The sequence below is a fragment of the Aythya ferina genome (genome assembly GCF_964211825.1).
Source record: "Aythya ferina genome assembly, chromosome: 19".
NCBI classification, from domain to species: Eukaryota; Metazoa; Chordata; class Aves; order Anseriformes; family Anatidae; genus Aythya; species Aythya ferina.
In genome coordinates this window covers 2,336,955-2,349,573 of record NC_140309.1, presented here as the reverse complement: position 1 = coordinate 2,349,573, position 12,619 = coordinate 2,336,955, and the positions used below count along the sequence as shown (strand labels likewise).

The 12,619-nt window shown below is 52.1% G+C and overlaps 3 protein-coding genes across 5 annotated transcripts in view; 2 read left to right on the top strand and 1 right to left on the bottom strand.

Moving 5' to 3' along the window:
* The window catches only part of TYW1B (tRNA-yW synthesizing protein 1 homolog B), a 104,688-nt gene extending 103,853 nt beyond the window's left edge, over window positions 1-835 (bottom strand). Inside the window, exon 1 of one of the 3 annotated variants that reach the window (XM_084492915.1) lies at window positions 781-835. The gene's annotated coding sequence lies outside the window, so the exon portion shown is untranslated. The remainder of the gene's footprint in view (window positions 1-780) is intronic. The other 2 variants (XM_084492917.1, XM_084492918.1) reach the window with 2 other exon arrangements.
* Window positions 836-869: 34 nt separating this feature from the next.
* On the top strand, window positions 870-6,111 carry SBDS (SBDS ribosome maturation factor). Its single transcript, XM_084492914.1, has 5 exons — window positions 870-1,122; window positions 1,338-1,467; window positions 2,109-2,309; window positions 2,905-3,069; window positions 3,698-6,111. Exons 1-5 carry the CDS (start codon window positions 995-997, stop codon window positions 3,824-3,826), a joined length of 753 nt encoding a protein of 250 aa, XP_084349040.1. The 5' UTR covers window positions 870-994; the 3' UTR covers window positions 3,827-6,111.
* A 1,027-nt stretch (window positions 6,112-7,138) lies between these two features.
* On the top strand, window positions 7,139-12,287 carry CCDC183 (coiled-coil domain containing 183; the record flags this gene model as incomplete). Its single annotated transcript, XM_084493439.1, has 14 exons — window positions 7,139-7,205; window positions 7,665-7,786; window positions 7,928-8,201; window positions 8,293-8,495; window positions 8,570-8,674; window positions 8,814-8,936; window positions 9,324-9,452; window positions 9,569-9,629; window positions 9,713-9,813; window positions 9,982-10,142; window positions 10,649-10,814; window positions 10,995-11,120; window positions 11,347-11,443; window positions 12,089-12,287. 14 exons carry the CDS (start codon window positions 7,139-7,141, stop codon window positions 12,199-12,201), a joined length of 1,848 nt encoding a protein of 615 aa, XP_084349565.1. The 3' UTR covers window positions 12,202-12,287.
* Between the last annotated feature and the right edge of the window lie 332 nt (window positions 12,288-12,619).

Sequence of the window (12,619 nt, the reverse complement as noted above, 5' to 3'; positions counted from 1 at the left end):
CAGGTATGAAACATTGAAGAGCTTAAACGAGGCTCATCTGCAACACGTAACTGCCCAAGAAGCACCAAGTGTGACAGCTGGTGAATCTGCAGGCCTCCTGCACCCTGCTTTGGCAGGCGTCTAACAGGAGCGGGAACGCAGAAGGCCTGAGGAAGCTGGAAGCTTTATCTTCGCTCTCCCCGGGGCTGCCGCTCGTAGCAGGAGGTTAAAGCCCTCCTTCCCCTCGGCCAGCGACACCCAGACCCCAAGAGAAGCGGGGTGAGGGGACCCTGCTCCCAGCCAGCCCCGTGCCATAGGTGGCTGCCGGGCACCGCAGGCAGGGAAGGCCTCCAATAATTATAACACCTCAATAATTACCCCACCGAAGCCCCCTACACTAATTGCCCCACTAATTACTCCACTGAAGCCCCTCATACCAAGTATCCCAATAATTACCCCCGTTGAAGCCCCCCTGCACCAAGAACCCCAATAATTACCCCACTGAAGCACACCCACGTGCAAATTACCCCCACTGAAGCCCCCCCGCGCTAATTACCCCAATAATTACCCCACTGAACCCCCTCCCACGTTAATTGCCCCACTAATTACCCCACTGAAGCACCCCCACATGCTAATCACCCCCACTGAAACCCTCCCCACGCTAATTACCCCCACTGAAGCCCCTCCTGGCGCTAATTACCCCAATAATTACCCCACTGAAGCCCCCCCACATGCTAATTACCCCCGCAGCCCACCCCCACCACTAATTACCCCGCCGAGGGCCCCCAGCACCCCCCGTACCTCCTCTCTCCCCTCCGCTCGCGGCCCCCACGCGGCGCAGCCCCGTCCCCCTGCCCCCTCCCCTTCCGTTTCCCTCCGGCCGCCATTTCCCGGCCCTGCCCCTCCCCGCCCCTCGCCGCGGGGCCGCGCTGCGCAGCGCTGTGGCGGTGCCCGTGCCCGTGCCCGTGCCCGTGCCCGTGCCCGTGCCCGTGCCCGTGTCCGTGCGGGTTCCGCCATGTCCATCTTCACCCCCACCAACCAGATCCGCCTCACCAACGTGGCCGTGGTGCGGGCGCGGCGCGGCGGGAAGCGCTTCGAGATCGCCTGCTACCGCAACAAAGTCATGGGCTGGCGCAGCGGGGCGTGAGTCGGGGGGGGGGGGTGCAGGGCCTGGCTGCGGCGGGGCAGGGACCGGCAGGGAGGCGGCGCTGAGGGGGCTCCGTGGGGCCCGGTTGTGGGGTGGGGGGGATCCTTCGGGATCCTCTGGGCTCCCCCGGGCCGCCCCGGGTCTTGTCAGCGGGCTCGGCCCTGCCCTCGCCCCGTCCCCGCCGCTCCCTGACGCTGCTGTTGCCTGGCAGGGAGAAGGACCTGGACGAGGTGCTGCAGACGCACACGGTGTTCGTCAACGTGTCCAAAGGGCAGGTGGCGAAAAAGGAGGATCTGGTGCGGGCCTTCGGGACGGATGACCAGACGGAGATCTGTAAGATGGTGAGTCCTGTGCCTCGTAGCGCGGCTTGGTGCGGCCGGGGGTCCTGAACGCCGCGCAGGCATAGGAGGCTGGTTGGTTGGTGCAGAGCTCACAGTGCGGCTGTGGGTGAAATCGTTTGATAAGAAATGTGGAGAGAGGGGTGGTGGATCTTTGGTATAGTCTCAAATATACATTCGTCTGAGTCTTCTGCGCAGCGTACAGCCTTTATGTGCTGATCTCTTCAGACCCAGGTGAGCCTTGAAGAATTTACCATCAAAGACTCGCCACAAAGGATGCAGAGAAAAGAAAAGGATATTCACTTATTTTGGAGAGACCAACTAAATGTTAAAGCAAATCTAGTTTCTTCTTGGCACGTTGCAGACTGTGGGCTTGCTGTGGGTGATGACAATTTAAGTAAACCTGTGCCGTTCTTTTTGTAATTCAGTGCTTCCATAGTGTTTCTTGGTTGTGGGTTTTTTTCTGACATCTTTCCGGTGTTGTCTGTTGTAACAATATGCATTCTTAATATGTTTGTGTTTTTTTTTTTCCTGCATTTTGTGTCTAACCAAACCATTAAAGCAACAGTTAAATCTGTCATGCAAGGGTTTTCAATTTTAGCTGGATCTGCAACACTTACTAATCAATTTAATTTTAACTGCAGATTTTATCAAAAGGGGAGTTGCAGGTGTCAGACAAAGAACGACAGACGCAGCTGGAGCAGATGTTTAGAGACATCGCAACTATTGTGGCTGACAAATGTGTGAATCCTGAGACAAAGAGGCCGTACACAGTAATCCTTATAGAGAGAGCCATGAAGGATATTCACTACTCCGTCAAACCAAACAAGAGCACAAAGCAACAGGTTAGTATTCACTCAAAATCAACTTGTGCTCAGAGGTGTTGTCAACAAGTGTAACTTTTCTATGAGCATTCACATAGGAATGAAAACAGCCTTGTGGTCAAAAGCTGGCAGAATGATTAGTTGGCTGGCTGGCAGCTGAATGCTGGGTACAAGCAGCTTCTGAAGCTCCTGTAGTTTGTTTTTTAACTGTTTGGTGAAGGGAGAAAGATAAAAACTAATTAAAGCAGCATCAGTGATATGCCTGGAACAGAAATAAATGTTTCATGATTTATTTCACGTGAGGTAGTAAATCAGTCCATACATCTGAGCCATATGAGTTTCTAGTGTTCTGTAGTATAACTGTCATTTAACATCATTTCCTATTTAACATTCTTTCTAGTGTGTTTTTTCAGTATTTGAAGTGACCACCATCAGCTCTGCCTGTTCTTTTAGTCTAGCAAACTAGCGTAACTGCAATCTCTTCCTGCAGCAGAGTGCTAGTGAACAGTACTGAGAAATGTCTGAGGCTAGTGCAGAAAAATTGAGGTTTTGATCTGTGTGGCCTTTTTAAGCAAGTGAGTAAATGCTCTTTCTTCTTTCTTCAATGTCTCTGCAGGCACTGGAAGTGATCAGACAATTAAAGGAGACCATGCAAATTGAACGTGCTCACATGAGGTTACGATTTATTCTTCCAGCAAAGGAGGGGAAGAAACTCAAAGAGAAGCTCAAGCCACTGATTAAAGTTATTGAGAATGAAGACTTCCACGATCAGTTAGAAATTGTAAGCAATAAAGCAGACCTTGGGTTTCATACTTGATCTGACTATACTATACTACAGCAAGAATTAGTATACGGAAGTTGTTTAGATAAACTGCAAGGGTGCCGCAGATTCTAAATTAGAGGCACGGTTTGTAGTCTTTAACGTCACACAATCGTACTGAAAGCTTGAAAGTAGCCTTTAGTTTAGAGAGTGCTTCCCCTCAGTCTGAACCTGCACAGTGTAATTTCTCTTAGCAGTGATTCTCCTATAAAATACCTAAGTTTCTCTACATGTATGGAATTCTTCTGTTAATTACTTGGTGGATTGGGCCTGTATTTTGACAATAGTTAATTATTTAAAAAACAGTTTGTGGTAAAGCAAAATTTGTAATTGGTAAGAATCTTTGAGAACAAGTTAGAATCTAGCAACCTAACTGTCGAAACCATCATGGCCAGCATGCTGAATGTACTGGAAATGCAAAACTTCTTTGATAAAAGAACTTCTGATAAAAATTGCTTATCAATTCTGCCAAGTCCCTGTAGTAACAAAACAATACCTTTCTTTAAATGAAAATGAGTTTTAGATCATGAAAAGTTGTTGATGAAAATTGAGTATTATTGCTTGACTGATTCAATGTGAAATATTTCAGGTGTGCCTTATTGACCCAGGCTGCTTCAGAGAGATTGATGAGCTGATCCGATGTGAGACGAAAGGGAAAGGAACGCTGGAAGTGCTCAGTCTGAAGGATGTGGAGGAAGGAGATGAAAAGCTTGAATAACGAAAACCTTCTTGATGCAGTACTACTTTAACGGCCTTCAACGGAATGACTGTAGTTAGCCACTCTTTTCCGTTAGGCCTTCTTGTTTTTCCAATCTCTTGCTGCCAAATACTCTCTGACACTAATCCTTTGGGATTTTTCCATGCAGTGTGTTTTTTTTTTTTCATTTTACACTTGCTTGGTTTGCCTTTAGGAACATTTTGTGTCAAAGTTGCACTAATGAGGATTGAGTTAAGACTTGATATGGAAGTTACTATGGCTTTGGTTTACTTTAAGAATTGCTGATGAGGAGTGTTTGACTGATATGGCACCAATTATTTTTGCTTAAATTGTCAGTGATGAGTGGAAGATTGCATATGTCACCGAGGGGTGGGTGTTGTATGTGAGGAGAGGAACCTTTGGAAAAGGGAGATGCATTTTCACTTTCAAAGAAGTGCAAAATGTGGATCATGTGTAAACCAATCTCTTGGCAGCATGAAAACTCACCTATACTTCCATAATTGGCTGCTCAATAATTACAGTAATTTAAAGGACCATTCTTGTAGATTTTCTTCACTGGATATAACAGTACTCATTAACTTTAAAAAAAAAAAAAAAAAGTTCTCCAAATAACTTATTCATAAAATCTATTTAGTTACATTGATAAAAGTGAATTATCATCTATTTATATATTACAGATACAGAAAGAAATAAAATAATTATTTTTGTTATAGCATAGGAGGTATCCCTGGCTGTGGTGATGCTTTTCATAGGCTGGAGGAGCAGCCTGAATTTCTGAGCTGTTCTCATTCATACAATGAAATGAACCGCATCTGTAGCCTCTGGCCATTGTGCTAGACAGGCTTTTTGTTGGGCTGGAATTCCCTCGTGGTAGCTGTGTGTACGTGTGCCTTTTCGTTTGAGTTTGATGCAGAACAATGCTTGCAGCTGTCCTTTATCCTGTGTCTCTTTATGCTGTTTTCTAACACATGCAGAATTTCCAGCCAGCTCCTGAGGCACAGTGTATAGTTCTTCAAGTTTGTTAAAACTTGTCTCAAATGTATTAAACAAATGCTTTTAAACTTGCATATGTCAAAGAAGAGGGAAAAAGAGGATGAAAACTGGAGAAAGAGGTATTAAAAATACCACCAGGCCAAGCGGATATTCTTGGGAGACTGAAAGCCAAGTCAGCAGGAATTTAAGGGGAACCTTTAGTGTTATATACCTGTTTCCATGCTGACAGTATGCAGCAAATCAGGATTTGCAGGGCGGCCAGCTACTATATCTGTTTCAGATGAGCATGTGGTCCATTCATTCTGTGGTGTTTACTTTTGGAGCGTGTGACCACACCTGTTAAATGACAATTAAACAGACCTCTAGGTTGTATTTTTCACATGACCTTTTCCTATGTACCATTAAAAGATGATGTGAATTTTCTAGATTTCATGCAGGGAGAGGTGAAGTCAACTGGAGAAAGATTTGGTATGTCAGGTGCAGGGGAGCCCACGTGTCTACATCCTTGGTCAAAGGTTTCTTCTCTGAAGTTGATTTCTGCAGCAGCCTGTTGACATGAACTTGTTGTGCAAGGCTGGGTTCAATTTCTTCAGTAATGTTTTGGGAGGACTTGCTGCTAGGGAGCCTGAGTTCTGCTGAAGGGTTATGAAATGGAGATTCTTGAACCATTGTATCCATCTTTAAATGCTTTCTGTTGCCCCCCAAGATAATCTTCCATCATGTTTAAATGCTACCTAGGAAGGTAGCATTTAGTGGCTTAATTACTGTATTTGTGAGGTGGACACAACTTAAGCATGGAGAGCTGGAAGCGCTTGGTTAGATAGGCAAAATTCCTCATATAGACAAGCCCATAGCTGATTGTCTTTCAAATGGCCATCTCTGCATTCACAATTTATGAAGCACTGAGGATGATGTTGATATTTAACTTGTCACTGGTACTTAGAACTAACATGTAATTCATAAATCTGCAAAGGAGACACTGAGCAAAAGCCTCAGATGACATTGTGTTGGTAATATTTGATTTCGTAATTCTGTAACTTCTCTGTTTTATATGTTCAACACCTAGAGCACAGTAGGATGGCTTGAGTTACAGAAGCTTAACCTAAGCTGATTTATGAGCTCGGTGCAAGAAAGTCAATTTCCTTATAAAGTCTTTTTCTACAGATCAAATGTTAAAGGTTTTCTATGGTAGAGGGAGCTTGGTTTTATTAATAACGTGCGTGCATTTCTTAACATGTTTGCAGTTCAGCAAGAATGTATGGTAAGCATCAGAATAAATACCAGTATTGATAGCTGTTCTTTCTGTTTTCAACTTTTGCCCATTTCAACGAGGAACATAGTCGTTTCCTGACTAATTAACTGAAATTTCTGAAGCAACATACAATGTAGTGTATGAAGTAAGCAGGCAGCTTTGAGGTAGTGGGCTTGGGTACACACGCACACATTTTTTCCCTGAAATTTTCCTCAAAAATTTAGTTAAACAAATTTTTGATCTTCTGCATGTTGCTATTCTTGTTAGTTGTGGTCTTTCTGTTGAGGGAGAGGTTCAGTTTCATGGGGATCTGTGAAAACCTTTAGGTGGCAGTGATTGGTCTGTAACCCATGAGTTTAAATGACACTGAATTACTCCAATTAAGACCAGTATTTCACCACTTGCAAGCTTTATGTAGAGGCAGTGCTTGTGAAAGGTCAACCAGGCAGTACCCCCTTGATGTCTAGGCAGAAGAAAGGCTTTGAAAAGAAAGAATGATCACATAGGCGTTGGGTTTCACAAGTGGGTGATAGGAACTGAGGCTAGGAGGGAGAGGAGCAGAATGTAATAAATTAACAGGTTACTCATCTTTCCTGATACAACAGCTACCCCTAAACCACCCTGGTAGGATTCCTGACCCAACCTTTATACAGCTGAGAGAAGCTCCTTGAAGAACGTACCCCTTCTGGGCATACCTGATTCCTGGCAGGGCTTGGAGCGTTTGCAGGGCTGGGGAGGTTGGAACTGCCGTAGCCACGGTGATGGGACACTGAGCGTGGTCCCAGCTGGCTGCCCAGCCTTTGGAGGGCTCAGTAATTGGTAATTGCACAGTGTTCGATCAGTCGTCCCCTGCAGAAACGCAGAGGGGGCTGTGAGTGGCCGTGGCCACGCGGTAGGGGCAGGTGGCAGCCAGGAGGTGCAGGGCAGCCAGTGTGGGCGTGTGGTGCCTGGAGGAGCCGCGGTGCCAGTTCCATCCGAGGTCACAGGCCAGCAGTGGCACCACCGGACAGAGGGGCCGCAGCAGCTGCTGTGTGCACGCCGAAGCTCGAGGCCGGACCGCTAGCACCATGCAGAGCCGCAGGGCAGACATCAGCCAGCAGACCCAGGAGCTGCGCAACATCATCACCTTGCAAGGTGCTGCTCCTTTCGGCCTCGCGGGCACAGCCTGGCGTTGGGGGCCCTTGGTGCAGGGATGTGGCAGGGATGCAGGGTGCGCTGGGATGTTGGCCTCCTGCATGGCACCCAAAGCAAATGGGTGGCAGCCCCACTGGGGTGGGGCCTGCAGTGGCTGTCTGGTCCCCTGAGCAATGCGACCCCCTGCAGAAAGGGGCCATCAGGTCCCCGGGGGGCTGCTCCCTTCTTGCTCTGGGAACAGCCAAGCGTGTGGCTGCTCAGGCACTGGGGAGGCAGGATTTGTCCCGCTGTCTTTTGTCCCTGCCTGGCTTTTTCCCACTGCCTGAGCCTCTGAGGCAGAGAGGATGCATTTGTGCAAAAGGGGCCAGCAATGGTGGGTGAGGATAGGCTGTCCTGTGCCAGAGCCTGGGGACAGGACATCATCCTGCATGGCACCAAGAGCACTCTAACGTCCTCTAGAGCAAGGGAAGAAGTTTTTCACACAGTCATCTGAGGAAAAGCTCAGCCAGAACAGAGATCTGCTCCCACAGCTGCGCGGGATGGTGCAGGAGGACGTCCATGCCCTGGGCATTGCCCAGAAGGTACCTTCAGATCCCCTCAGCTGCGCCCCTGCTCCTCTGCTGGGTCTCTCCAGGAGAAGACACTAGCCTTATGGGACAATGACAGGATGTGACAGTCCCCAGCCTGGCACTGATGTTTTCTCTGCCCTCTCCTACCCACAGCGTGACCAGCTCATCATCTCTGATGCTTGCAGAGCACAGAAGAACTTGGACATTGTTTTGGCTGGGAAAACGGTGGAGGTAGAGGGCAGGGCCTGGCTGGCACCGGCTTCTGGCAGGGGTTGGGAAGGGACACTTTTAGGAGTCTTTGGGCCAGCAGCCCCCCAGTGGTGGCTGCGAGACCTGGGGTGTTCACAGGTCCCTTCCCATCAGAAACGCTCTGCAGCTGCAATATGTGGACACCAGTATCTACCTCTGTCCTGCCCCACCTCCCAGGGCAACGCTCTCCCATCCTCAACCCCGCCACAGCAGTGACCATGTCCCAGTGTCCCCGGGTCCCCAGCTCTGCTCTGGAATGAGTTTCCCAGGCAGGTCCCCATCGCCTCCCCACATGCCCACCCAGGGTGCCCGGGAGAAGCTCCAGAGCAGCATCTTTGAGCGGGTGAACGCCTGCAACGCGCTGCTGTATGAGGTGAGGCGGCGTGGCCAGACCCAGGACGAGCTGCAGCAGCGGCTGCAGCAGCTGCTGGATGTCAAAATCGATGACAAGCGGATCCAGGAGCAGGTGCAGGTACATGCCACTCCTTCCCCATCCTGAGCTCCCTGGGCTCGGCACACTATGCCACCCCATGTTCTGCCCCACAGATGATTCGCCAGCTGGAGAACAGCATCGAGAAGATGCTCATGAAAGTCCACACTGGGCAGAAGGTGACCCTGCTGTACCTGGCGGTGAAGGATGTCCTCAAGAAGGTGGGCTGCCCCTTGCTGTCCCAGCACGCAGCACTGCGATGGAGATGCCCCATGGCTGGGCTCTGCCCCGGGCCATCTGCTGAGGTTGACTTGGCACGGGACCCGGAGAGGTGACGCAGGGTGGCTCCGTGTGTCCCAGGAGCTGGCCTACCTGCCTCTGCATCTGGACCTCCTGCACGGGATGGCCGGGGTATACCATGGGGAGCTGGAGGACATGGAGCTCATGGCTTTGGATGCCCTCAAAGCCAATAACATAACCAAGGTGAGGAGCTGGGGGACCTCTTCCTTCCATGCTTCAAAGCCTACAGAGGTCCAACAAAAGCAGCCCCATGTCCCCAGGCTGGTGCATCTTCCTGCAATAAATTGCAGGACTGAGCTGGACCTGCCCACAACAAGCAGGTGCCTCTATAGCTCCTCCAGCATCCTGCTCTCTGTGGCCCTGGGGCTGGGGACAGCCTGCCAGGAGCACTGGTGATGTTGAAGCCAGCCTACTCCAGCCTCCAGCCCTCCGTGCCCTCCATGCCCTCCGTACTCATTTCTTATATAGCCCAGGAGGTCAATTTTGGCCATGGAGACCAGCTGGCCCACAGAGGTCCTTCCCAGCTTTGACAGCCATTTTTCCCTTCTCTCTGACTCTAATGTGCTCCAGGAGGAGCTGGCCAAGCTGGAAAGAGAGTTCCTTGCAGAGAGGGAGCTCAGGCATCGCTCCCTGGCTGCCCAAAAGGTGCAAATCGACCGACTTTGGCTGAAGAACGCAAGTGAAAAGCACTTGAGAGCGGTGAGCTGGTGGGAGCTGGGGCAGGGGACAGTGCTGAGAACTCCTGGGGTGGGCGTGCTGCAGGGCCACCCTCCCCAGGTGCCAGCAGCTCGGGGTCACAACGAGTGTCCTTGCAGCAAGCCAGGTATGACCTGGCCATGGACTTCCCTGCCCTGCTGCCACAGGACTCGCTGATGGGTGAGTGCCTGGAGGGGTGGAGGTGCCAGGGAGCCTGAGGAGCAGGAGGCCTCCTTCCTCCCCTGCTCCTTTCTTCTGCCCAGGCACCAAGCTGGAGGCCACCAAGTCCCAGATCCAGCATGAGGCCCAGGTGACAGCAGAGGTGGAGAAGGCCAAGGCTGCGGTGCAGTGCTCCCGCCTCTGGGTGAGGGAAAATCCCACCCAGGAAACACCCAGCTATGGGGAGCTGAGACTGCTCTGCTCACGGCTTCATCAAGGGGCTCTTCTCCCGAGCCCCCTGAAGCCCCTCTTGCTCCATGGTGCCGACCCTCTGGGCCCTGTGGGCTGAGTCCTCGCGCTGTGCCCCGAGCAGGATATCACAGGCAGGCTGCTGGCACAGCAGAAGTCCACGGCGGAGCTGGAGCAGCACATTGGGGAGTGCGAGGAGAAGAGGCAGGCACTGAAGGCCATGCTGAAGGACTTGGAGCTGAAGCAGGCAGAGCTGAAGTTTCGCCAGCCCCCAAGTGCCATCAGGTGCTGCTGGCCTTGGGCTGCAGAGAGCCTCCTGGGGGCCCAGATCTGGATCCAGCCCATCCCTGGGGAGCAGGGACACATCCTCCTGCTGTTTGTTCACTGGGACACCTGTGTCCCAACAGGCCACCCTGCCTCTGTCCCCCTCAGCTGCCCACCCCGCCTACACCAGGGCCTGCGTTCAGCAGGGTGCTCCCCACTTTGGTCCCGGCAGAGCACCCAAAGCCCCCCCCCTCGGGACAGCAGGGACGTGGGGTGAAGAGGGATGTGTGAGGTCCTCCTGTCCAGCACCATGGTGATGGCAGGACCTGAAGCCATGCAGTGGAGGTGCCTCTCAGACCCAGCCTGCCCCAGCAGGGCATGTGGAGGACATGTCTTCCCTGCCAGGCCTGAGCTGCAGTGCAGGCAGCGTCCACTCCACAGTGTGGGCCCACCTGGGCAGCTTTTGCAACACTTTTGGGGTCTCTCTGCCTGGGAGCACCCATACAGACATGTGTGGGTCTGGTCAGCTGTAGGAGGCTGGAGACAGAGCTGAGGACGAGCCTGCAGCAGGAGGAGGCCCGGTTGGAGCAGGCACGAGCCCAGTCTCTGAGGAACCAGGAGCTCCTGCTCCTGTTTGAAAACGGCATTGACAACCTCTTCATCCGCCTGTATGGCATTGATGTACCTGAGCAGGTACAGGGTGCAGCGAGGAGCTGGGGACCAAGCTGCCACCAGGAGCAGGCCCTGCCTGTCCCCTCCCCAGAGCATGACCCATGGCAGTGCTACGGGGCATCCCCGTGACACTTTGTACTGCCACTATCACCCCAAGCAACTCATAATCCCTGTCAATGTTGTTCTTCCCTCTGGCCCCAGGATGTCTCCGTCGAGCTGAAGGGTGTGGATGAGAAGCTGCAGTACTGCGAGCAGAAGCTGCAGCACCTGGTGCAGCGGGTGGCCTCCCTGCCTGCCCCCAGCTACAGCCCTGATGAGGACAATGAGGTGTGCAGGGGCCCTGTCCCTGGTCTGGTCTCGGGCCCTGCATGTGGCTCCTCCGGGTGGCCTGTCCCAAGGTGTCCTCCCTGCTGGAGGTGGCCCTGAGGCAGGGCCAGGGTAGCGCTGGATGCTGCAGGGGGACCCCTTCCCCAAGGGGATGGTGAGGTGGGACACCCCTCAGGTTGCAACAGCTGCTATTCCTTCAGCAATTACCCCAAAGCATCTTTTGCAGATTTTTGTGAAGGTCAGGAATTTTCTGGAGAAAACAACTGCGAGAGAGCCACAGAACCTGAAGATTTCCTTGGAGGACATAGGCTCTGCAGTCCAAGGTAGGAGAACAGAGGGACAAGTCCCACAGCAACTGCCCCAGCCCATGGGACTTCTGGGGGTCCTGTTTTGCCTCCCACTGTCCCAGCAGACCCCAGCTCACGAGCTGATCCCAACCCATGCGCTGTCCCCAGACCCTTGGTGCTGGCCAAGGCTTTGAGCATGGGTGGTCATTTTTGGTGGGTATGGGGGAGAACAAAGGTAGCTGGTGGGGTGGTGAGTGCTGAACCACGTCAAGAGGTGCTGTTGGTCTTCATCAGCCAAATGAGGGCCTCCTAAATCACCTGGCAGAGTGACCAGGGAAGATCAGGGAAGAATGACCAGTGCTCGTCTCTGTCTGTGGCCTCCTTCCGTTAGATCCTCTTAGAGGAGATGGAGTGCGCAGCAGCTCACCACCTCTTTATTCACAGAGGGAGCTGTGGCCACCATCTCACAGCTCCAGACCTTTACAGGAAGCCCCACCAGTGTCAGAGATGAACCTCTGAGGTGGGGGTGGCATTGCCAGGGGATGCTGAGGATGGAAAATCTAGTTGACAGTGCCTGTGCTGGAGATGCCACCGGCCCTCCAAGACTTGGAGGCTCTCCCTGGAGACACAGATATAGTGGAGGTGGCCTCTAAGCTCATTTGTTCCTGTTCTCTCCCACAGATCCCTTTGACTTTGCTGACAAAGACCATGGCCTGGTTCTCACCCGGGAAGACATCAAGAAGCAGGGGCTGCACTTGATTGAAAGCAAGATGAAAAGTGGCAAGAGGAAGTAGTGGTCACTCCCCCAGAGCTCCTGATGCCTCAGACCCCCCTCTGTGCCATTTTCCCAGCATGTTTAATAGAGCAGAGCTTTTTCATCACTCCCAGGCTTGTGGTAAGGCTGGAAGGGGGCAATCTGGGAGGTGGTCTTGTCCTGCTGCCCTCACCTGCTGCTCACCCTGCAGAGCTGGGGACATGCTGTGGTGGGAACAGCTTTCCCCCCGGAGCAAAGCCATGGGCAGGCTGGCTTTCTTCACCCTTGTTTCTGTAGGGCCAGTTCCACCGTGGGGCCTCTGCCCCCCACCCTAAAAGGCTATGCAGAGAGTCAAGGCCACGCACTGGTGGGACAAGAACAAACAGGTAGAGACACCTAGGCATGCATGCAGGTGCCCAAGAAGGCAGCATGCCTTGAAGTCATGCACTGAAGCATGG

Coding starts and splice junctions, on each gene's coding strand:
- SBDS (XM_084492914.1), top strand. CDS start 995: ATGTCCATCTTCACCCCCACCAACCAGATCCGCCTCACCAACGTGGCC. Junction 1,123..1,337: donor ATGGGCTGGCGCAGCGGGGC/GTGAGTCGGGGG, acceptor GTTGCCTGGCAG/GGAGAAGGACCTGGACGAGG. Junction 1,468..2,108: donor AGACGGAGATCTGTAAGATG/GTGAGTCCTGTG, acceptor TTTTAACTGCAG/ATTTTATCAAAAGGGGAGTT.